The sequence below is a fragment of the Hyperolius riggenbachi genome, chromosome 7 (assembly GCF_040937935.1).
Source record: "Hyperolius riggenbachi isolate aHypRig1 chromosome 7, aHypRig1.pri, whole genome shotgun sequence".
NCBI classification, from domain to species: domain Eukaryota; kingdom Metazoa; phylum Chordata; class Amphibia; order Anura; family Hyperoliidae; genus Hyperolius; species Hyperolius riggenbachi.
The window spans coordinates 126,378,990-126,403,005 of record NC_090652.1 but is presented as its reverse complement, the minus strand read 5'-3'; the positions used below and the strand labels follow the sequence as shown (position 1 = coordinate 126,403,005).

Here is a 24,016-nt window from a genome sequence, read left to right as displayed (position 1 = left end):
ACTTTAAAGGACATTATCTCCGCACTTTGATTGGCCCAATAGGTTGCCTGTCAAGTGGCAGGCAGCCTTTTGCGCCAATCAAAGTGCGGGGATAATGTCCTTTAAATTGATTGGACCCACAGGGGCTCACGGCAGTACGAGTGGAGCTCTCGTCATTGCCAATTAGCAGGCATAAGTTTGTAGCGCTTGCTATGCTACTCTGGTAAGACGTGTTGACTCTTATAAGGCATGTTAACTCTGATGAGGCATGTTAACTCTGATGAGGCATGTTAAGTCTGATAGAGCACGCTAAATGTCAATCAACCCCATTATATTAAAAACATTTTTTTAGCTCCATGTTTGGATAGACACTATGCACACCTAATAAAAGGGGAGGTCTGATGGCATGATGCAGAGGGCAGGTATACAGAATGAGAAGGAGAGAGAAACAGAGAGAGACAGAACTAGACAGTTATAGAATTTTTGACATTGATGGAATGTATTTTATTCCTTATGGAAGGTGAGGACCCATCCAAACATGTGCAGAGAACACAATGATGGCAGCAGTAACATTCCAGCAGCGCATCATGCACAATCACCCGTCTACTCCGGGAACTGCTTAAAGGGGTCACCCCATTGGCCCTATATAAAGGCGATTTGCACTTGAAGAAAATAAAAGATGATGTGACAGGTTAAAGGATGAAAACAGCAACAACAAATCAGCAGTACTGGCTACATTACGTTACCGCTCCCAGCAAGCCATCTTCTGGACTTACTTTAATACAGAATTTAGGCCTAAACGTTGTTTTAGTTCTACACAGGGTGGAAAGTGTTGGAAAGTCTTTTTTATTGCTATCAATGTACCGACTGGGCAGAATTTTCCTCATTTCCCATCATGAAAAAAGGAGACATGTTTTCACAATGAAAAAACCCTACTGTATAGATTAGAGCAGAAGTATAGCATTTGACAGGATTTTATGGCTGTTGCTCACACCATAAAAACTTTAGACCTGGGTGTCACCAGGACAGGAAATCAGTAGAATGCTCCTCAGAGGGGACACCAACAGTAATACTTGTTTCTATGCTTTTTTCACGCTATCCAAACCTACAAAATCAATATTTCCTGGAGTTGGAATTAAAACGGAACTGAAGATAGGATTACATTAAACTGTTTCACTTACCTGAGGCTTCTGCAAGCCCCCAGCAGCTGAGCTGTCCCGCGCCGGTCCTCCACGAACCTCTCTTCTCCCGCCGCTCCATTCCTCGACCTATTAAAGTGTTGTAAGTCGAGGCCAGCGCAGCCATGTTAAGCGTATCCTTTCTATGCGTTCCCGTCTGCAATTGCGCTATTGCGGACTGGAACACGAAGAAAGGATACGCGTGGCCAGAGCCGCGCAGACGCAGTGGCCCGGCGGCAAAACTGAAAGTAGCTGGCAGCGGGAGAACGGAGGCTCGTAGAGGACTGGTGCGGGACAGGATGGTTGCTGGGGGCTCGCAGAAGCCCCAGGTAAGTGAAACAGTTTGATGTAATTCTATCTGCAGTTCCACTTTAAACGCAAACCTGTGCCAAACGCCACACAGTGTCTGCTAAGGATAAGGTAGGATTTTCTATGGCCTTACCATTCTTCCTACAGTATTTGTTTTGAAAAATGACTCTGTAGGGAGCTATGAGGACACCCCACTATATTGCCTGCTAATAAAGGTGCATAGCCACACCCCCGGCTACCCTCCTGACCAAGCAAAGGCTGGTTTCTAGTTACACAGGTGGAATGGAGGTGTGACCGTGCCGTGTGAAGCAACACCCCTGCCTAAATGGTCTTGAGAAAGCCCAGCAAGAGAAATGATCGTCGACCTTCCTCTGCACCTCTTCCTGGTCTTCATGTGTTTGTAAAGGAAACTATGCTTTTTATATCTACTGCAGTTTACAATATGCATTTACCTTAAGAGGACCTTAAAGTGTTGGAATATATTATGTGTGCTTCTGGATTCACTATCCTCATGATGTGTCCCTGCCCAACCAGTTGACCTGAAGCTTGCTTGGTGTTCTAATGTGGAGTGGCATATGGTGAGGTAGCGTCACAGTCAGCAGAGCTACTGACAGAATGACCTACCACAATTTCCTATGGACTCATTTTATAAATAAGCACTACAGGAATGATTTTGAATCAGGATGATACCATTCATTAGCTAACTAAAAGGAAAAACTTACTGAACATGAGGCTTGATTCACATAGGTCAATTAAATCTGCTGAGTGCAGGGAGAACACAGCAATATTACCAGTACTAGCAGCAGGTAACACGGGTTACAATAATGGCGTAACACGCTCTACTACCCTGGCACTGGTACATGTGACTACAGAAGTATCATTCATTCAGTTTTACATACCTTGCCAAAACTGTCTTCAGATTCTGATTCCAGCCTCCTACGGTTATAATTTGCTGGAACCTATTGTGCAAAAGTGACATAAATAATGATAGATTAACTACAGGTGAGGATTTGCTGCCATTAATGGTGTCTACTAGATTGCTGCAAAAAGAAATCATATTTTCTTAGTGTACTATACCACAATCCAAGCCTAGCAAACTGACTTAGGACTCTTTCGTATGGGAAACTGGAGGCGGTGAATTTACTGCCTGTCAGCTGTTCTCTTGCAACGGCTGGGTGCTAGTTGGGGCTCAGTACCAGTGATGGACAGCCTTCCATGGAGTCACATATGACTGTGGCCACAGTCGTGCTCAGATGTCATAAGTTGTGGTTCTCTGCCTCTGGGTAGCACCACCCCTTGTCAAGCGCCTGACACGCGTGGTGTTACAAACGCTGACATTTAGGTGCATTTTAATTGTTCCCAAATTGTGGCTGAGGGGAAGCTGAACTGCTCGGCAAGCGCACAGTTCAGCTTTCAGTCTACAGAGACCATAGTCATAATTCGCTGGTGTCTTCACTTGAGGGCACCACTAGAGAGCGTCATAGAAATGAGATTGACAAACAACCGGTGAATAAACACTTTGCTGTGCATCACTCTGTATATGGTGGGGAATGCAGTGTGCACAGCTAAACACGCCGCAAACTGCTCAAGTGAGGCGCACGTGCAGTAAAGGGGGAAGAGACAGTACTCAGCTACACATGCTGCAAACAGCTCTGATGGGTGGCGTGGGGGGGGGGGGGGGGAGGGGACGGTGGTGGAGGGGCACAGGAACATGTTTGTGGAGACACAGCAACACAATTCCAACACCACCACTCATCATCAAATGGCTAAGGTGGAAGGGGGAGGGCTCACAGCCATCACTGCTTGAGAATAACCTGAGCCCCCCTTTTGGGCCACTTTTTTGGTCCCAAAGACTTTGCTCAAGTATATACAGTACATCAAAAGTTATTACAAACACACTTAAGTTTAAGTAGACCAATGTGGGTTTGTAATGCCAAAAATGTATGCCCACCCAAGGCTTCCCGTCCCCCTCCAGCTCACCGTTCCAGCGCTGATACCCCTGAAGCTTAAGGCCGCACCCTCGTACGAAAACAAGTGCAGCTGCACTGTCAGGACAGCTTGTACTTGAGCAGTAGCACAGAGCTGTCACTTGGACGCGGTGGCAAAATAAACTAGCTTGTTTGACTGCATGCTAGTGTGCGGGTGCAAGCTCTAAACTAGCAGGCTTCAGAACGGCAAGGAGGAGAGACACTGGGGAAGCCTCTGAATTGTCCACATGCTTCTCTCTACTGAGGTATGTACCCACATTGGGCACCTTTTTCCCTTCAGGAACAATTTAAAAATATTTTGTTATAAAAACTAACTTACTCGATTCTCCATTTCATCAGATTCACTTCTCTTTTCACTGGGGCAGCCGCTGTCACCACCATTTTCTGAATCCTAAAACATGTGAAAACAATGAGATAACTGTACAGAAATGATACATAGTATTATGCTGTGTGACAACACAAGTAGATAAGACAGACATACTCTGTGGTTGTTCAGATTGTTGTTATCTTGGAACAGGTTATCAACGTCATTGAAAATGGGACATCCTGTTAACAGAAAAAGAAAAGAGTAAACACAGTGAATCAGATCAGAAGAACAAGACACCAAAGTCGTCCTCCATTTTCAATTAACCAATTAAGTAAATGGTTTCATTTATTTTAGACTCAATGTATTGTACCCACTGTAATGTCTGATTATTTCTCTACATTATCACTTTCTTTATTTGAGCATTTATTATATATATTTTTACAGAGTTATCAATCCCTTTGTTGTAGAAGCATTACACTCCTCATCTATGGGTTGGAGGAAATGAAGGGAGGGCTTTAGGTTAATACTTCTGAACAACGAGTTACCGGCATTCTGCAGTCACAAGTGAAGTTGGCAGAGAAGAGGTTAACCTGAGAAATGCAAGTTAAATTAGGCTGAAAAAATACCCTGCGTGGGAGATAAAAATCCACGTATATACTGTAAGTATATATTTTTTATTGACTGAGGCTGGAAACACACTTAGCAGAAACGCTAGCGTTGCGGAAAATGCAGAGTTTTTGCCTGAAATGGTAGTCAATGGGCCGCATCAAAAAACGCATATGCGTTTTATAACATGCATTTTTAAAAACGCTGGTTTTGTTGCATATTTTTCAAACACGCATCAAAAACGCACATAATGAAAGTCAACTGTGATGCAATGTAATGTGTTTTGTATGCGTTTTTCTTTTTTTAAATGTTTTTGGATGTATTTTCGTTACCTGTTGTCTTCCTAGTGATTTGCATAAAACGTAATAGAAAAACGCATATGCGTTTTGTATATGCGAACTGCAAACGCGTTAAAACACATGGAAATAGAAATAAACTGTATGTGCAAGAAAAAAAGTGTGCACTCAGCTTAAAAGTTATCATCTGCAAACCCTGATTAACAGTTTACCTGAAAGTCAATAAACAAGGGCCAGACATACATCTAGCGATACACCTTATTGGGAGTAAGCAGGCCTCCTAACCTTCAACAGAGACAATAGCAGAACGAAATGTGTACTTGCTAAGTTAGTGGATAAAATACATACAAAGACAATTACATTGTATTTATAGCATTGTCTGAAAGCCACTTCAAAAGGGTTCTTACACAATAAAAATTACTGGAGGTAGTCATTTTGCTGCCAAAAATCCCCCCCCCCCCCCTCTTTCATTTTATCTATGAAACGGCAAAGAATCTAGGGAACCACTTGACTGGAGCAGACAAAGAGAACAAAGGCAACAAGACACCCTACAATTAAGATATATTTACCAGCAGTTATTATAGGTTTGCTGCTATAAAAGGGGATAATGAATCCCATCCATCTAACAGAACAAAAATTTCAAATGAACAGAACTTTATTTGTGAATCTACGAGTGTAATTTTAAAACATGCCCGTGTGGATTACTTTATGTGAACTAGGCCTCTTGGAAGATACAGTATATTAGTCAACACGCACTTATCTACGGTAGTCTGCCTTAACTTTGACCCTTGAGATTGACATTCAAAACCTTGTTGAGCTGGATTTGAGCATTCTGTGCTCACTGACCTACACATGGCATGTGTCCAAAAAGATTTACAGCCCTGCTGAACTTTCAGATCTGAGGATATCACATATCTGCCTATCATGAGGAGAACAACATAATGTACATACAAAGGGAAATACTGTGCATGCTACTAAAGTGTACTACTGATGATAATTATTTGTAATCACAATCATTATTATTATTCGCCTAGTAAGAAAACACAATTAGTTTAAAATTAAGAAGGAATATCATAAAAGTCTTATTCCGTATATTTTAAAATAGCACCTATATGCAAACCCCCCACTACTATGACCTTCCATTTAGAGCAAACATGGACTGAAAATAAACGTACAAGAGAATTCACTGGAGTCTCACATTTATATTTTCAATTTAATGGCTGCAATTCCAACTATGGTATACAGCAACTATGTCTGTGTGATGTAAAATGTGGTTCTTTCAGCTCCAACACAGGAGAGAAATAAGGACCTGCCTGCACCATCCTGTTATCAAAAGTGTTTGTTCAGACAAATAAAAGTGTATTTTTTTTTTGTTTACCTTTCTGCACAGCTGCTAGTGCATTCCACTGCATTTCCACTCCATGTCCATCTCATCATGTCCTACATCAGTTCAGGCATGCTTTAAAGACAAATTTGGTCCCGATTTCCTCAGTCTGTTTAGTTCTGCCACACAAATATTCTTCAATAGAAATTCCCTCCCTCCCAAACCCAGAGTGGCAAATAAGAGTATGGAGCACTCATACCAACGCCTTTCCATCAACCATTTTAATCCCTGTAGGACCACACCATTTCTCCGACTTTGCAGATGTACTATGTCATCTATCAACTGCACCTCGGTTTTGTTGTCAGCTTAGCCAACCTAAGTATTTTGGGAGCAAAGGTGGGGTTTTCTCCTACCACTATAAATAAAGTCTATATGCAATAATATAACTATACACAGTATATGAAAAGTTGAGTGCAAAAAAATAAATAAAAAATAAAACAACCTGGGAAAATAATTGAAAAAGGAAATACGTTTACATAGTACATGGTGACAGGACACGGTACTTGTTTCTCTCTCCTTGCACATGACCAAAAATAAGACAACCTGTAATTTGGTCATTGCTATCACATGATTAGGAGGAACATTTGTGTTTCCTCTTGTCTGCTAACAACAGTATTTCTGGTCAAATGAAATCACTGCTTCAAGAGAGGTAATAATGGAGTACAGGTGTGTGCATGCGCAATATGAGCACAATTTGTGTTGCTCATCAGGATCCTGTGGGTGACACACTGCAGATATCTAATGCTGTATATACGCATCACAATTGACACTTAAATATGATCTTGCATGCCAAATCATAAAATTAGCTTGGTGGACAACTTTACTAATGTTAGATTCTTGATTGAGACGGTCCCAACTGGCCACCTTGGCCAAGAAAACTCTAGCATGTGTATTGACTTTACTTGTTCAATGCTTTACATTAATACCACTGCCCCACCATGTACCATGTTGCCATCTTAAAATAGCACGTTACTTAAGTGGTCAACACATGGAGGCACAACGTCAGTCCTTTACCTAAGTTTAGGAGGAGTTAAAAGAACAAGGTCAAATGGAAGATCAAAGCATATAAAATGCTGGAAAACAACTCAAAAACATGCTATTGTCTTGTTTAGCCTCGACTAAAACTAATGTTTTGTCACTTATATCAACATCAGCAATTAGCACCTCATTTTCCATATATGCAAGTGAATTACATGTATGACCACTTGCTGTTCTTACCATGTATATCAAATCTGTGACCCTGAGGGGTGACTGGGGATGGAGAGCTTGGCAGAGAGTCAAAAGTGATATCACTCATGTTCTCATCCCCAGAGTTTTCAGAAAGGCAGGAGAGGAGAGGGGGACGGCTTCCTGACATGGTCCTCACCCGATTGCTTCCACATTTCTCTACTGGGCCACGCACCACTGTCTGGGCTGATTGCTGTAACAAAACACACACAATGGTAATGCTGTGTACAGGAAAGGAAAAATGAAGCCCCTTTACTGAACTGGCCTACATGTTACTGTTACATTGCTTGACCCACAGCCCTGATCATCTAACTTGCCTGATATTCCACATCATGGGCGGTCCACAGATACCCAGCTCATTATATGATTATACGACAGCCCAATAGGTGGTCACAAATCATATTATTAAAGCAAACCTATGAGTTTATCAAAGGAGAAAGTTAGATACTTACCTCAGTATAGGGAAGCCTCTGGGATGCTAGTCGAGTTGAAGGACCCAGCAGGACACCTTATAGACCAACAGCTGCTCCCTACAATTTGGTTACGTCCACTAATTTGTAAGACGTAGAAGATCCAGAAGGAAACAATGGTTTGTACACTAAAATTGTACACTTGTACATCAGGAATGGTTTTACTAAACGTATTCAGTTGATGGCGTAAAAAGTTTCCTTCTGGTTCCACTACTTCTTACAAATTAATGGTCACAACCTAATTGCCGTAAGCGGGAAGCGGCTGTAGGTCTCAAATAGAGTAGTGCTGCCTCTGGATTCAGACCTCCCCCTCCAGACCCCTGACTCTCAGAAAGCTTACGGTCACGCTCCCATGTGTAAACAAGCGCGGCCACGCTGCGTACGATGGCTCGCGTCTGCACAGTAGCATGACGCCACTCGGGCTTGCCGGAAAAAGCCAAGCCCGATCAGCTCGTGCTACTGTGCAGATGTAAGCTGTCCTACACAGTGCGAGGCCAAGCACTCAGTTGCCAAGCACTTGATGATGAGGTTGAGGGTCCCAGTGCTAGAACAGCAAGGTGGATGGGGATGGGTAAAGCCTCTGGATTATCCAGAAGCTTCCTTCTAATGAGGTATCTAAATTGGGAAACTTTTTTCCTATACAGGTACACTTCAACTGCTTCCTATTCTCCCTAGAAACATTTCTTGAATCACAGTGTGTCCCAGCAACGTGTCATCTGATCAGGGACTGTCGGAACCTTCAAATAATGCATCTGCCCATTTATGTCCACCTATAGGATGGGTATGTACCAGTAGCTTGCTGCTGTGCTCCAGAACAGACTTCTCCATGGGTGACAGGTCAAACGGAGTCAGTCCCATGCCTTTGCAGATCTTGTTGCAGGCGTGAGAATGGAAGAACAAAGCCATGCCTCGTACTCCTAAACAAACAAGCAAACAAAGTGATTATGAGAAAAGAAAGAAAAAAATAGGGATGGTCAATGAGATGCAAATAATTAAGTTGATGCAGGATTATGAAAACTGTGTATGCAAATTTATGCAGCTTGAAAATGAACCAATCAGATCGCACTAAGGTAGAATTTGATTTGTCTACTTCCAAGCTACATACATTTGCATACTACTTAATCAACTCGAAATTATTTATATTCCACTGACCATTCCTAAAAAATAAATACTATTCCTTTTTACTGTAAATTACCAAAGGAAGCAATAATTCAAAACCATGAATGCAATAATCAGAAATTCATCATCAACAGAAATACATCATCAAAAAACAGCAACATGAAATCAGCATGAATTTGTAATCTGGATTGTATCTTTACAATGTAGCAAAATTAATAGTTTTAGGCTAGGTTTACAGTGTGATGTTATTGTTTTGCAATATAAAGTCATATAGCACAGGTCACCGCACTACAATGTTAAGGCTGTGCTCTGTTCGTCGAGTTTGTAACATCGAGTTGTAAATGTTGCGTTACCTCTAAGCGCACAAGTTAACAGATACAGGGAAGCATACGTTTCATTACATGTAAGCTTCACTGTATCTACTGTATGCAACATTAATGCTGCGTTAATGTGCATTGCATCTTTTTTGCTGCATTGTGATTTTGTGTTGCGACTTTAACACCCCACTGTGAACTTAGCCTAAAACAATTCTAGCACTGCAAATTATTAAAACGTTAATAAAAATATTTCACTCAAGTTTTAATACAGGATAAGGAAACACATTCTATAATATTTCAGAATAAAAACATGCATATTTTTCTGTTATTATATTCCATTAAATCAAACCATAAAAATCAACACCAGTCTAGAGACCAGCATCCTTTGACCTGAGAATATGTCATTGTCACATTTCTGTGTATCAGTGAGTTACACAATGCCTCCTCTGTACCTTGAGAGTACATGCAATATGCATTGGTGATAGCATGAGGTACACAACAGTAGGTACAGCGTGACATTGTGTACACTGAGGCCGCGGTCCACTGATGTTTACTTAGGAAAGCATGAAAGAAAATATGGAAGGATTAGGGTTGGCTACTTGCTTTTACAGTCGGCAAGCTGTGTTTTTCTATGTTCTCTAGAGGAGAGGGAGTGCAGAGCAAGTCTATTTTTACTTAAGATTTACATGGGGCATTAAGGATGCTGTATGCCATGAAAAGCAGGAATTTTGCAGACTGTTTCAATTATTTTGTAAAGCAAAAGCAGGATCACTCATGTGAGCAACATTAAAGGACAACTGAAGTGAGAGCTATATGGAGGCTGCCATATATATTTCCTTTTAAACATTACCATTTACCTGGCTAGCCTGCTGATCCTCTGCCTCTAATACTTTTAGCCATCAGATGTTTCTAACATTATTGTCAGATCTGAAAAGATTAGCTGCATGATTGTTTCTGGAGTGATTCAGACACTACTGCAGGCAGCCAGGCAACTGGTTATTATTTAAAAGGAAATACATATGGCAGCCTCCATATTCTTCTCACGTCAGTTGTCCTTTAAGTTGTAGTGATGTCCGTGTCAATTATGATCAGGAAGTTTTCATGCATATGTCTAGTAAAGGCCTGTACACACAGTCAACCAAACCGCCTGACTGTCATCAGATTTTGGTCTGTTGGACAACAATCAGATGTGTGTATGTGTGCCAAAAGGAGACTAACTGAAATAGGCAGTTTGCCCGATCCAACCAGTGGATCAAATCACACAACTGTTGGGCTGATATTGTGTATTTGACCGTGTGTGTTATAATTTAAGTAGGCCTCAGTTATTTGGACTGAGTTAGTCAAAAAGGCTTGGAGTGCAGATCGGCCCTTTAAGGGGATTTTCTCTGAGAGAGAAAATCTGCAGTTCTGTCAGCAGAACTAGAACATACCAAGAAGCTGTTCTAGTACAAGGCCACAGGTCTCCCTGACCTGCGCATGTACCGCCACTAGAACAATAAACATCTGCCATGTTATGTAAATATCCACATTCCTGCATATAGGTCAGGAGCCTCATTGATTATTAATCAAGTAGGTGTGTATGATGACACCACGAGTGGGTCCACCAATAGTCTGATCTAGGGGGTGGCGAAGATGATGTCATATTTAACTCTTTCCTAGTCAGTATTAAAGGCTGAGGGAGCTATGGGAGCTCATTCTGCTCTTTACTTTCGCAATAGCTCGCAAGGCTGACTGGGACCTCTAAGTATGTGCTTCCTTTCTGTAATCTGATATAATGTATGCTGTACATAGGTAGTCTAGATGTAACATAGAGTAGATACAAGAAGACCTGGGTACATTCAGCAGGAAGGTACTCACGCAGCTGTAACGCAACATGGAAGTCTGCTTTGCCAGGAGATGATAAACTGTATCTATCTGTATTTCTGTTACTTGAATAAATAACGTAAACATTGAAGAAGTCTGAGAAAGTCTATCTCCTGCTTGCTGTGTGGAGAGTCAAGTGATCTCACAGTCTGTGAGACGTAACTGTAAGAAGTTACTGGTGTCGAAGCAAGGTGATATAGAAGCAGGTTCTAACAGTGTGTACAACATGGTTTAAATGACGTACTTGTTTAGAATGCAGTCATGTTGTGCAGTTTGTCATTTTGAAATACGCACGCAGTATTGTTGAGTTGGTTGTTTAGTTGGTCGGTGCACAGAAAATACAAGTCGTGTCAATGGTTTGTCATGTGTTGGTCATGTTGTGCTGTTGGTTGTGCACTTTGTTGGACCTGTGTACAAGCCTTTACAGAAGCAATCCATTCACTGTACTGCAAGCACAATGGTAACAATGTAAATATGATTACCTAGATTGCCATCTCCAAAGTCAGTCCCATTCTCTGTATGAATCTGAGGATCTGTGTATAGGTCACCCACGCCTTGAATATCAACAACAATCATCTGATGTCCTGATCGTTCAAATGTAAAGTGACTGAAAGCCTATGGGGGGAAAATACTTCAGTATGAGAATGGATATATATAAAAAACTGGTTCACTAATATTTGGATGGTCTGCTATTTCAAAGCAGTGATTTCTCCAACCATTGAATACCAATATGTAACAACATTGCTGTTTACATTGGCCACAAATGAACAGAGTTCAGTTTTGTAAACAATCATGTTTGCATGGCGACAAATCATCCACACATCAGAAAAGTGCACTAACAACATCATGACTAATCTTAAAACCAATAAGGATTTTCAGTAGATTTCTTACTGTTGATCACCATTAATGTGCAAATGACACAGGTAGTTTTTAGTAGCATTAAAGCAAATGTGAAGCGCGTTAAGAAAAAAGTTAGATGCTCACCTAGATGGAAGACTATGGATCCCCTAGAGCTTTACAGCTCCTCTCTCAGTCCACCGCTGTCCCCTGTCGAAATTCCGTGCCTTCAGAACTTCTCAGAAGGTTTCAGAAGTACTTGCGTCCCCCTGAGTGTTTCCGAAGATATGAAAATCCGTACTGCATAGGCGTACTCTCAGTACGAATCTGTTCATCTTCAGAAGTACTCAGGGATGTACCGGTAAGTACTACCAAAGGCTGCCTGAAGAGGGCCGAAGACATATTTGACCAAGCTAGTCAAAGAACTTTATCGAAGCCCAGTGGTGGAACAAGGGGACGGAGAGAGGAACAGGAAGGCTCTATGAGATCCAGACCCTTCCCTCTATATAGGTAAGTATCTAATTATATTTTTGTAGGTGGCTTCAGTTTGAGTTTAAGCAGTGCTATCGAATTAATATAATCACACGTGATAAATTGTAGATGACTTCTCAGTGGACATCGCAGTAGGTCCTTCTGTAGCTTGACTTACATGGCATCTTGTATTATAATCCGAAAGTGTTTATTAAAAAGTATTAAAACAAAAATACATGGTAACAAACAAAATTGACTAAAGGTGGCCATACACTGGCCGATTACTGCCTGAAAGATACACCCCCCTCTGATTGAAAGTCTGTTTGAATCTATTCCTACCAGGCACAGTGGCCTTCATCCCTGCTGGGGTGCTGTGACCTGCTGGCATGTCTGTGGTCACCTAACCATGTGGCCAGCGGGAATGAGGGCAGAAGGATACAGGAGCGTGCATGCTAGCGGACAGGTGAATGCGCTCACTGCAAGCACTTTCCAAGGGCCCCGGGCATCACTATTCGATAGTGGGAGACCCAGGGGCCTGTCAGACAGATGTCAGTTGGACTTCTTTTTTGATGTTATTTTATTATAAATATAAATAATCATGTTTGGAGAGCGACTACCTAGGCATTACAGTGGTATGCTTTGTGTAAACAACCCTGTTTTGTTAGTATCCATCTATCTGTACTTCTGTCCACTCACCTTTAACTAACAATATACTACACTAGATTGGGCTGTTCTTTTTCTCCCCCTATTGTCCAGTCTCTGATAAGATCTGCGGCTATCACAGAATTGGGAACTCCGGACAGCTCCTTCCAAGTTCCCACATGGGAAAACAAGGCTGCAAGAAAGAGATGCTTTTTAGCCGCAAAAGAGGGAGGGATGATTTAACTGACAATAGATATTGTGATGGAGAATTATGTGATGATGGAAAATATGTGCACAGTTCAGGTCTGCAATAAATGTATGGCTATTCTTGGAAAAAGATGATGTAAGAATGTATCCTGCTATATTTCATTATAGAGGAAATGTACATAGGCACTGATTGATACAATGATGTAGACATGCGTTCCTTGCTCTTGCCTTCATACACCACAAACATGAACTACCTCATGTGGCAACCATAGCAATAACAACAACACAGAGGACAATGCCAGTCTCAGAACATAGATACGTGGATGGCCCTTTCTGCTACTCGCTTACACTCTTACAACCTACCTGCGGGGTAAGGCGAATATTGTCATCTCTGACAAATCCAGAGTTGGAATTATATTTGATGTATTTGCCCTCGATGTAATGTTCCAGGTGAAACAATGGCTTCCCAGGTCTGTCTTTCATCTCAAGGATACACATCTGCACAATGTCTACCTGTCATAACAAATCCAGAATATTATACATGTGAATATATAAGAATGATGCTTTTATCCAAATCAGTGTACAGGTGCCCATACATTAGAAGATTATGGGCAGAATCGACCAAGAGACAGATTTATCTCTAATTGAATCAGATTAGAGATAAATTTGTTTCTAATCGAATCTGCCCATACACTACAGGCCGATTCCCGTCAGATTTCAGCATGAAATCATCAGGGAATCGGCTGAGCCACCGCGTCCGCCCCGCCGTTGCCGCAATGTATATATGTATGCATTTATACATTACCTGTCCTGTAGCAGCTTCCGCATGGTGACCGTCCATCTCGCCGGGTAACAGTCACACACACGCTAGCGGCGCATAGCATCTGACGTGTATGCGGAACCCGGCGAGGTGGAAGGAAACCGTGTGGAGGCAGACACCAGACAGGTAATGTATAAATGCACACTACATACATTTATACATTGCGGTGGCAGCGGCGGGGGCTTCGTCGTCTCGTCGTTCGTTCGCAATTCGGCCGCCGTACCGCCGTGCACCCAACCAACCAATTCGGCCCTAAATTTTTCAGCATGCGCGATCGACCTTGCGGCCAATTTCTGTCCCGAAATTGGTCGCTTTATCGGTCGGGCATGCACTTGGCAGCAACAATTTTCATCCAATTCGATTATAATAATCAAATTGGATGGTCGATTGGTTGGTTGTCAAATGTATGGGCCCCTTTAGGGGGTCTTGCTGAAGGTCTCATGCGAAACAGGTGCTGGCTTACTGAACAGGAAGAGATGAGATTCCAACCCTGGTCTCCTGTGTCAGAGCCAGAGCATTTAACCAGTAAGGGGCCCATACATTTGCCGACCAACCAACCAATTGACCATCCAATTCGATTATTATAATCAAATTGGATGAAAATTGGTGCTGCCAAGTGCATGCCCGAACGACAAAGCGACCAATTTCGGGACAGAAAGTCACCTCTACCTCTACCCCCAAACTACTAGGAATGTATAGGGGATAAAAGGAACCAAAAAGCCCTCCTACTATGCTTTTTTAGTAGGAGGGCTTTTTGGTTCCTTTTATCCCCCTATACATTCCTAGTAGTTTGGGTCAACCTGAGCTGCTTGGTTACTCTGTTGTACTGGTCCAAGCCCTATTTCATACATCCTTATCAATCCCTGCCATGTACTGATGAGGAGCAAAAGTCCAAAACAGGCTGTCTACATGAGGGTTTGATATGGCTGTGTAAAACTTAAAGCTATAGGCTTGCTATACACCAGCGGTTCTGGATGCTTGCTTGGCTTAACAAGGGCGAAAAGGGATAATTTGCATATTTAGTAGTAGTGCATTGTGGGTAACCACAGATGTTCACTTATAACTGAATTATTGCAAATTTCCTTCTGTTTTAAGAAGGCAATTACACCAGATTATATAAAACATTTCAAATCTGATGTTTAAGGCTTTCAAGCTCGGTTATCAGGAAAGATGTCCACAAACACTGACCAAAGTTTCTAAACCCAAAAAGTGGTTTTAGTAAGATTTTGCAGGATGTACATTATTTTTATTGAGAAAATATTTCTCATGACATTTATTTTTAGCTACCGTATGTGTTTGTTTTTAATATATTGTGAGTTTCCTTTGAGCTTCACATATGCTTTACATATGTAGAACAAGTCATAACCAGCCGATTCTTGTGGGATTTTGTACTCTACTCCGGTCTTGACAGGATGCCAAGAATAAATGTACATTTGTTGATAAAACACGGTTTCAATAACTGAGTCTGAACTAGTCAGCAGCTAAATAGATTATTAACTGAAGAAAAACTATAGAAAACTAAGGGCTCGTTTCCATTTGCGACCGTGTTTTCTGGATGCCGAGCATATTTGTTCTACACACGCGTCCATGTTTGACAACGGAATACATGTGGACAGCATACAAATTATTGCTACATGCTGTCAGGTTTTTTTCCGCACAGAAATGCACTTGGAAATAAACGCATTTGAGGGAAAAGGCCCAGTGATTTTCAATGAACTCTCAGTTCTAATGCACCATGTATCTGGAATTTGCACACAGTGGAAATGGGTCCTAAAAGTACACACAAACTAATTAAGGATAATGTTAATAATATTTTCATCAGAGCCTGTGCAGTATCTTACCATACTTCCCAGGTAAAGGGCTAGTGCACATGGAGGTCTAACACATTATTAGTGTTTAGTTCTATGTACCTTTGCTAAACATATAGTAAAACTGCACCATGCTGGTGAACAAGTGATTTAAAAAAGTTCATTCTTTTGTTTGATTAAATTGTTAACAGGGCAGGGGAGGGTTATGGACTTTTTACTATTGCCATATTGTGGCTAAAACACAAGAAATGTGGGCTTTTAGAATGACAAAGTCAGAGTACTGATCCCAGTCTCACAGAAATGCTGTGCCCAGGGCTCAGGCATTTTAAGAGCATTCAGCAGTCATGTGACCATAACTTGGATTAATACACATTTATATCCCATTTTCAGCTAAAAAATATAATCGAGCTTTATGTAGATTAGGCAAAGATTAGAACTTATTGCTGTCTGCGCTCTCGCTTGGAGGAAGAAGTCCCCTTACTTCCTGTTTGTGAGACACAAATGTCTGCCTTTGAGCATGTGCTGTCTTCAACTAAAAGGAGTGAGAAATAGCAGTAAAAATAAAGTACTTCCTACTTCATTCATACCGTACAACACCCACAATGACTTTGTTCCTATGGGTTACAGTATGTAATGACTATACCACATTTTGGAGGCATTCGTACAGAAACAGTTAAAATTATTAAACTTTTCCTTCATAGGTGGTAATTCATAAAAATTTTGCTAGTTGTGACAGGCGTGCGGAGATATTCCGCTGTAGGCAGACGTAAGGCTGTCGGGAGACATGCGGAAACAGGAGAAGCAGGCAGAATCCCTCCGTGCGGTGTTCTCTCTGCAGCTGCTTGGGAGGTCTGTCCCATTCACTGCAATGTATTCCGCACGCTTCTCGCCACATCAGAGGTAGCGGTAATACCCGTCCGCATACCGCTACCTCTAATCTTTATGAATTGACATTTGTTACTTTTGCTATGATAATCACCGCGCAAGGCGGTGATTGATCACTCTGCTCGCGAATGTCGGCTTTTCATGCGGAAAAAGCCTTTATGAATACAGATTTTGCTGGTTTGCACTGTGATACAATAAAATTGGCCAAACAGGCCTTAAATCCAGGTCGAGACCCGGTCTTCTTTCTAGTTTGGACTGTTTTTCTATGAGCACAGGCAGCAATGTGTACATCTCTTCACGGATTTACATATGTAAAGATTAAACAGACTATATTATATAATATACCGGTAACTAGGTAACAAGTCAAACAACAGAGCCAGAGGTATGTTATTATTGGTTATCTGTTACTGATTAGATAGACATGTCTCCTCTCATGCAAGGCAGCAGTGAGCGCAGGCCTGAGTGATGCCTCAAGAGTCTGTGGGAAGCGATCACATGCTCCCGCAGCCATTCTCCTCGCTCTCAGGCTCACGTTTCATCAGCAGCAGCACACAGAATGTAAATAAGCCGAAGCACAATGTGCTCCCTCACGTATACCACGTCTCGCAAAGCAGGAAAAACAGGCAGGCTGCCGGAGCTGTTTATAAACTGCTGTACAATATGTCCGATGCCCCGGAGAATATCAGCTGTCACTTTGCACTTGCTTATGTTACAAGCCATAACTGGAATAAGCTATGCAATTTCACATACACCACAACATGCAGGGAGATGCCAAAGATGTACAGACGAGAGAAATGTTTCTGCTAGCTGGATGTAATGGCAGGCATAACACAGCCAGAGGGTAAGCAAAATACTTGGCCTGTCCCTGGCCATACATGGGTACTTAGGCCCATTCCTTCACCAAGCTATGAAGGTGTTCACCTAATAACAATAACAAAGAGGAGAATGATACAATGGGCCTGATGCACTAAAGTAAGGTTACCCAATACGGTGAAATAGCAACGCATGTTAACACAGTAACCACATTTCAGCATACATTGACAAAATAGCATACATTTAAAGTGATATTGTCCTTTTTAGTAGAATCAGTGTCCCCTTGCCCGCTATGCTGAAATGTTGGAACACCAGCGCTAGTAGGTTAATGCCCAATGCTCTCCCTGAGAGTAAAAATTACTACTTGAGTGCATCAGACCTAATCACTACTATGGCTTAAAGGCTGGTACACACCATGCAATTTTCACTTCCGATCCTATTTCTGTTTAAGAAAATGATCTCATCAGGCAAAAAAATATACAGCCTGCTAATTAGCAGCGACCGATCCCAGTTTCAAAAACGTTCTGTTTCTCAATTGGAAACAGACCGGACATACCGGTAAATATCTATCAAATACTGACTATCGCTCTGTGCGTATACTCGTTCGCAAATCTGATTTGCGATTCCAATTTTCCCTGGATACTATCAAAATAAGAAGAAAAACGCAGAAAAAATGCAGCATAGAATACCGATTAAAAATCGGAATCGCATGAAATATCACGTAAAAATTGCAAATCGGAATCACATGTAGTGTGCACGAGCCCTTATACATACCTGGGGCTTCCTCCAGCCCCTTCCAGGCCGATTGATCCCTCACCGTCCTTCTGCTCCTCCTGGATTCTCTGCAATTTGCCCTGGAAAATTGGGTCCAGTCGCCACAGGCGCAGTCTGGCTGCGTGCGTTTCCTCCATCGCGCTCCCGGGTTCAGGAGCGTTCTGCATAATGGTACTACGCAGGCGCACAACACTTACAGCCACAGGAGTGCAATGAGGGAACGCATGCAGCTGGGCCGTGCCTGTGCAGTATGCCCCGGACCGGAGGATTTTCCAGGGCAAATTGCAGAGGATCCAGAAGGCGCAAAAAAAAAAGGCGAGGGATCAATCAGCCTGGAGGGGGCTGGAGGAAGCCCCAGGTATGTATAATTTTTTATCTTTTACACCACCTCAGATTTACTTTAAAGAGGGTTGTAACATCCCCCAAAAATGTTTACCTGGTTTGGGTGTCTGCATAACCTTCAGGAACTGTGCAGGTACAATATAGGTAAGGTAAATAAGTAATTTCTCAGTGGTTCATTGGATGATTTTTACTTTATTTTTTTCAGTTAATATGGAGTTTATCCAATTTTAGCAAACATCCTATATCTGCTTATGCATTAGAATAAAGTAGGCTGCTTGATTCTTGTTCCTAATTCCTCAATGTAACATTAATTTATTTTTTTTTAAATCCTATTTCTGTTTCAAAGACCCACCTAACACACCATGAACAGAAGTTAAAAAATGCAGCAGCTTGTATGGGCTATAATACAAGTCAGTGGAGCTGCTAATTGCTGCTGGTGTGACAGTGAGCAGCATCCCCACTGGTTAACATTAGCAGCACTATCTAGAGGTATGTTCCTGGTGTTTATTTACATCACATGATGCAGGGCAGCCAATCATAGGATACAAGAATCCTGGGGATCCCAGCTCTGAGCTGTGAGAGAAGGATGTGGGCGAGAACAGTAAACAGTATGAGTAATGATGAGTAGTGTAAATGTAAAATGAAAAGATTTCAACTCAGCCACTCAGCTCCTTCATAAATAGCACCTTAATAAGGATACTGTAGGGGGGTTGGGGGAAAATGAGTTGAACTTACCTGGAGCGTCTAATGGTCCCCCGCAGACATCCTGTGCCCACGCAGCCACTCACCGATGCTCCGGCCCCGCCTCCAGTTCACTTCTGGAATTTCAGACTTTAAAGTCAGAAAACCACTGCGCCTGCGTTGCCGTGTCCTCGCTCCCGCTGATGTCACCAGGAGTGTACTGCACAGGCCCAGTTAGGTCTGTGTCTGCGCAGTATGCTCCTGGTGACATCAGCGGGAGTGAGGACACGGCAACGCAGGCACAGTGGTTTTCCGACTTTAAAGTCTGAAATTCCAGAGGTGACCCGGAGACGGGGCCGGAGCATCGGTGAGTGGCTGCGTGGGCACAGGATGTCTGCGGGGGACCATTAGAAGCCACGGGTAAGTTCAACTCATTTTCCCCCGACCCCCCTACAGTATCCCTTTAAAGGTAGACTTTTCGGCTCAGTTATATTCATCCTAAGCAGGGCCAGAAAATACCAAGCAATGGCAAGCAAGAAGTCACCTCAAGCAGTGAACTGAAAATCCCTGCCTGTGAACTCATAGGAAACCTCAATTTGAGAATAGCAGAAATTCTAAACAGTACCTTGATACTGATGAACTGATAGCATTTTAGGCTACAGTCTTATCTATTATACTTGCAGTATAAGACTACCCCTCTTCCAATGCACACCAAATAAAATTTTTAAAAAATCATATACTGGTGCTGTACTGTATGTGGTACCCAGTATATAACAATATATAGGCGACTGTCTGGTTGGATTGGTCAACTCTCCCTCTCCCTAAGTACACTGGTCAGCTCTCCTTGTCTACCTGTTTATCAGAGTGGTAGAGAAGAATAGATTGCGTAAGTACACTGGTCAGCTCTCCTTGTCTACCTGTTTATCAGAGTGGTAGAGAAGAATAGATTGCGCTGTGCCCATAAAACACGCCTTTTTCATCCTTCTGGCCCACCCTTGTATCCTATTTACCTTCCTCTCCGCCTCTCAAATATTGCACATGTGCGCCTGCGCCGTTTCACTACAGTCCTCAGCAGCAAGATCTGAGAGTCCGTAAAAGGATAGGGCGTATCACCCGGCATCAATGACACCTGGCATATAAGACAACCCCTGACTTTTCAGAAGATTTTCAAGGGTTAAAAAGTAGTCTGATGCTGGGCATACACGGTTCGTTTTTGCCACTTGATTCTCCCGTTCGATCGTTTTGCCGCTCGATTCCGCAGTCAATTCTCTTATCTTCCACTCGTTTTTCTAATCTTTTTCCATTCACTGCAATCCGGAATCGAGCGGCGAAACGATCGGGCAGAGATCGGACATGTCGGAAATTTTCTATCATGCCATCTTAATGGCTCAAAAACGAGCTGTGTATGCCCAGCATAATACGCCAGAATATACAGTAATTGCTTCCCCTTAAAAAATAGCCTTTGTCTACAAAAGAAATAAGACAATGACAGGCTATAATATAGATTAGATTGTGAGCTGCTCTGAAGTCCAGATATGGACTATATAAAAGTGCTATGGTAGATGCTATTTAAATACACGATAATTAAAAAAAAAAACTTTTTTGAGGATTACATTATTTGCTGGGGGCTTAAAATGTTTTTTTTTCTTGATAAGGTGAGAAGACATCTCCTCAGGAGAAAAGTTAATTGAATGAGGCCCATTTGTTACTCTGCCCCTCATAGCGCAATGCAGAATAAGCTTCTAGAAGAGGAGTGGAGAAAAAAGAGAAGGGTTGTGAATCAGGCCCTATGTTGCAAAAACATTCTACCCAGTAGAAAATAACCCAAACCAAGAAAGCGGAGGAAGCTTGAATAAAGTTGCTTAATCTTGTCAGAGGCATATTTCTCCTGTGAATTATCTCAGAGCTGTTTTGAACTAGCCATTACTGACAGGTAGTTGCGGCAATATGTGAGCGGAACACAAGGTCATGGGTTACATTCCTGTCTCTCTCACCTGTCTGCCAAACTAATGTAAGCCAATTCATCATAAAGTGTTTCTATGGAAATATTACTTCATGGCTCACAGTGTAACACAGACACAAAATAGCAACTGAGTGTACATTTTCACTGAGATAAGGCAGAAAGTGTACAGAAAAACAGGAAGGCATCAGTCTCTAATTTACTATGGTTCTTCATGGGTGGTTACTTTTGTGTGACGAAACAAGTCTGACCCAGTTACAATCCATAATACAGCGCGGTCTCATCATTGTTGAGGGTAACTTTTAAAGCCTTCCGTAAAAGTTTAAACTTGTAGTTCACTACCAGTCAGTCTGACAAACTCCCATAAGGACTGGTTTCCATTGTGGATTGCGAATAACACGATTGCAATTACACATGTGCCAACTTAGTGCCTTTCCACCACGATTTTCATATTATCAGACTGGCGCACGGTGCAAATGCAATTTGTAATGGGGGGGGGGGGGTATTTTGAGCAGGAAATAACTTTTGAATTGCCCTAAAAAATTGCATAGCACCACAACTGCTATGCGTTTTTCACGCACTATTTTGTACAGGAGTGCATAAATAGGACAAATGCAGGACCAGTGTTTGTCAGGTAAGATTACATTGCATTGTACAAGTGGAATCATTCCCTTTTTTAACATTCTTTTTGAATCATTCCCTTTGCATTACTAGTACTTTGGACACTACCAGAGTTTTCTGATCCGCAAGCAATTGTATCAAGACACATACTACCTTGAGCAAAATAAACAATTCTTGTGTAAAACCAAAAGGCGATAACAAATATTCAATCAAAGGAAAGACACCTTATATGGTTTTGTATGGCTATCACTGCCACTGTGTTCACAAAATACCCAAAAAGATGAGTACTACCACACATATAAGCAATTGTAGTCGGATCGCAAAACGCTGATACGTGGTAAAAAAAAATGCCCTTATAGTCATAGTCATGGGTAGGCAGTGGAGAGTGACTGCTCTGTCATGTGATGTTACACCCCGCTATTATTTCCATAATCTTATGAAGGGGACGTGTCTTCAGATGGACTGAGCAGTGGGGGGTGAGAGGGATTTTGGTAAAGATATGTGAATTAGTGTAGCATGTTTTTTCCCCTTTTTAATTTTTAACAAGTACACCTCATTTTTATATTGCAACAAAAAAAATATGAAAAAAACCAAAACATTTTTTGAACACTTATTTTAAATGCATATGTCACAGGAGCCCTAGTGGTCTGACCGCACTTAGCCTTCTAAACGGTGCCAGCGCACAGATCATGCGAACTCTGGTCGCAGTCAATGCGCAGGAACCGTTAAGAATTAGCCGCAGACAACCCAGAAGGGAGCCTGTAAGACACGGGTAACTACAACGTACACACGATTCCACGGTATCTGCCACCACCACTGGTATGGGCCAGTGGACCCGATTTACTGACTGACTAGTCCTGCGAATAAAACGGTTAAACACACGGTATTCTGTCTAGCCAACAACAAACAAACAGTAGCGTATCTTCAGAGACCCGGGATCAGTTCTGTGTGTGCTGATAAGCAGGGTAGCGGACAGTGAATGACTTGGAGAAAGTCGTTTATTCACACAATATAAATAATTAATATATACAGACAATTATTAAAATCAACAATTATTAAAACAGTAATAGCCAGTATAAAAAATAAAAGAAAGGAGAAAAATACTTAGTTCCTGGAAAGATGTCCTTTTTGTGGGAAAAATCAGAGTTCTGGGTTTCAATCAAAGTTCAGAGTTCAGATCAGGTGGATGCCAGCATATCCTCAAGCTGGCACCGATGAGTTCAAGATGTTTTCAGGGTGGAGGACACTGAGTTTGGCTCCTCTGCCATTCTTAGGCCCCTGATTCAGTAGGAGGGAGTGAGGGCGGGCCCGCTCACCCCCTTAGAACATGAGGTGAGTCCTCCCCTTGTCCTGGGGGACCAGAAATCATGCCTTAACCATATATGGGCTCTATCTCACAGAACCGTACAGGTCAGGGCAGATTTACTAATATTTTCAGGTCTGCCTCGATGTACCCAGCAGCCTGATACCAAACATGAGGGGTGGGACCCCTGTGGTATCATTAGGGCACTGTTGAACTGCCTAACGGGCAGTCTTTACCTCAGAAGGTTCTGAAATGTTCTCAGAACCAACGCCAGACCGGGCCCTACATGCTCTGTTAGTTTGGAGGGTCTGCCAGCCTGGCAACACAGAAAATATGATACATATAGCCGTTTATGGAATATGATCTACATTTGGGATTGATAGCAGGTCATTCCCAGGCAAAGGCTCTTTGAAGTTTGGGGCAGCTAGCTAGGTGTCAGCTCCCCTGCTGGGAGGGAGACGGAGGGTCTGGCTTTTCTCCCAACTAGATTGCTTCTGTCATGGTCTATACCTGATGGATGGACCATCAGCACAGCTTGAAGCCAGGGACTCTCTGGGCCCAGGCTCATTAGCATATCAAAAGAGCCATCCAGCAGTTGGGCTGGTGCTATCTCTCTGCTGAGAGAAGACTTCAGCTGCCCCTACACACTCAACCCAGATTGTATCGATTTGAAGCGCAATCGATGCAGAGAATCGAGTGCGATCGCTTTTCTTCACGGGCGGTTACAGGACGCGCCTGCGGCCCCGCAACCGTCCGTGACAGCATATTTTCTATTTTTAAATACAGTCTTGCAAAATACATATATATAA

General features: G+C 42.3%; 1 protein-coding gene across 4 annotated transcripts in view; it reads right to left on the bottom strand.

Moving 5' to 3' along the window:
* Positions 1 to 24,016, bottom strand: part of EEF2K (eukaryotic elongation factor 2 kinase) — a 135,563-nt gene that overhangs the window by 17,783 nt on the left and 93,764 nt on the right. For 2 of the 4 annotated variants that reach the window (XM_068244617.1, XM_068244618.1), the window contains 8 exons: positions 13,564 to 13,713; positions 11,526 to 11,658; positions 8,534 to 8,661; positions 7,266 to 7,467; positions 3,936 to 4,000; positions 3,774 to 3,845; positions 2,366 to 2,425; positions 579 to 641 (listed from right to left, as the gene is read on the bottom strand). In XM_068244617.1, coding sequence (XP_068100718.1) covers positions 579 to 641; positions 2,366 to 2,425; positions 3,774 to 3,845; positions 3,936 to 4,000; positions 7,266 to 7,467; positions 8,534 to 8,661; positions 11,526 to 11,658; positions 13,564 to 13,713 — 873 coding nt within the window. The remainder of the gene's footprint in view (positions 1 to 578; positions 642 to 2,365; positions 2,426 to 3,773; positions 3,846 to 3,935; positions 4,001 to 7,265; positions 7,468 to 8,533; positions 8,662 to 11,525; positions 11,659 to 13,563; positions 13,714 to 24,016) is intronic. The other 2 variants (XM_068244619.1, XM_068244620.1) reach the window with 1 other exon arrangement.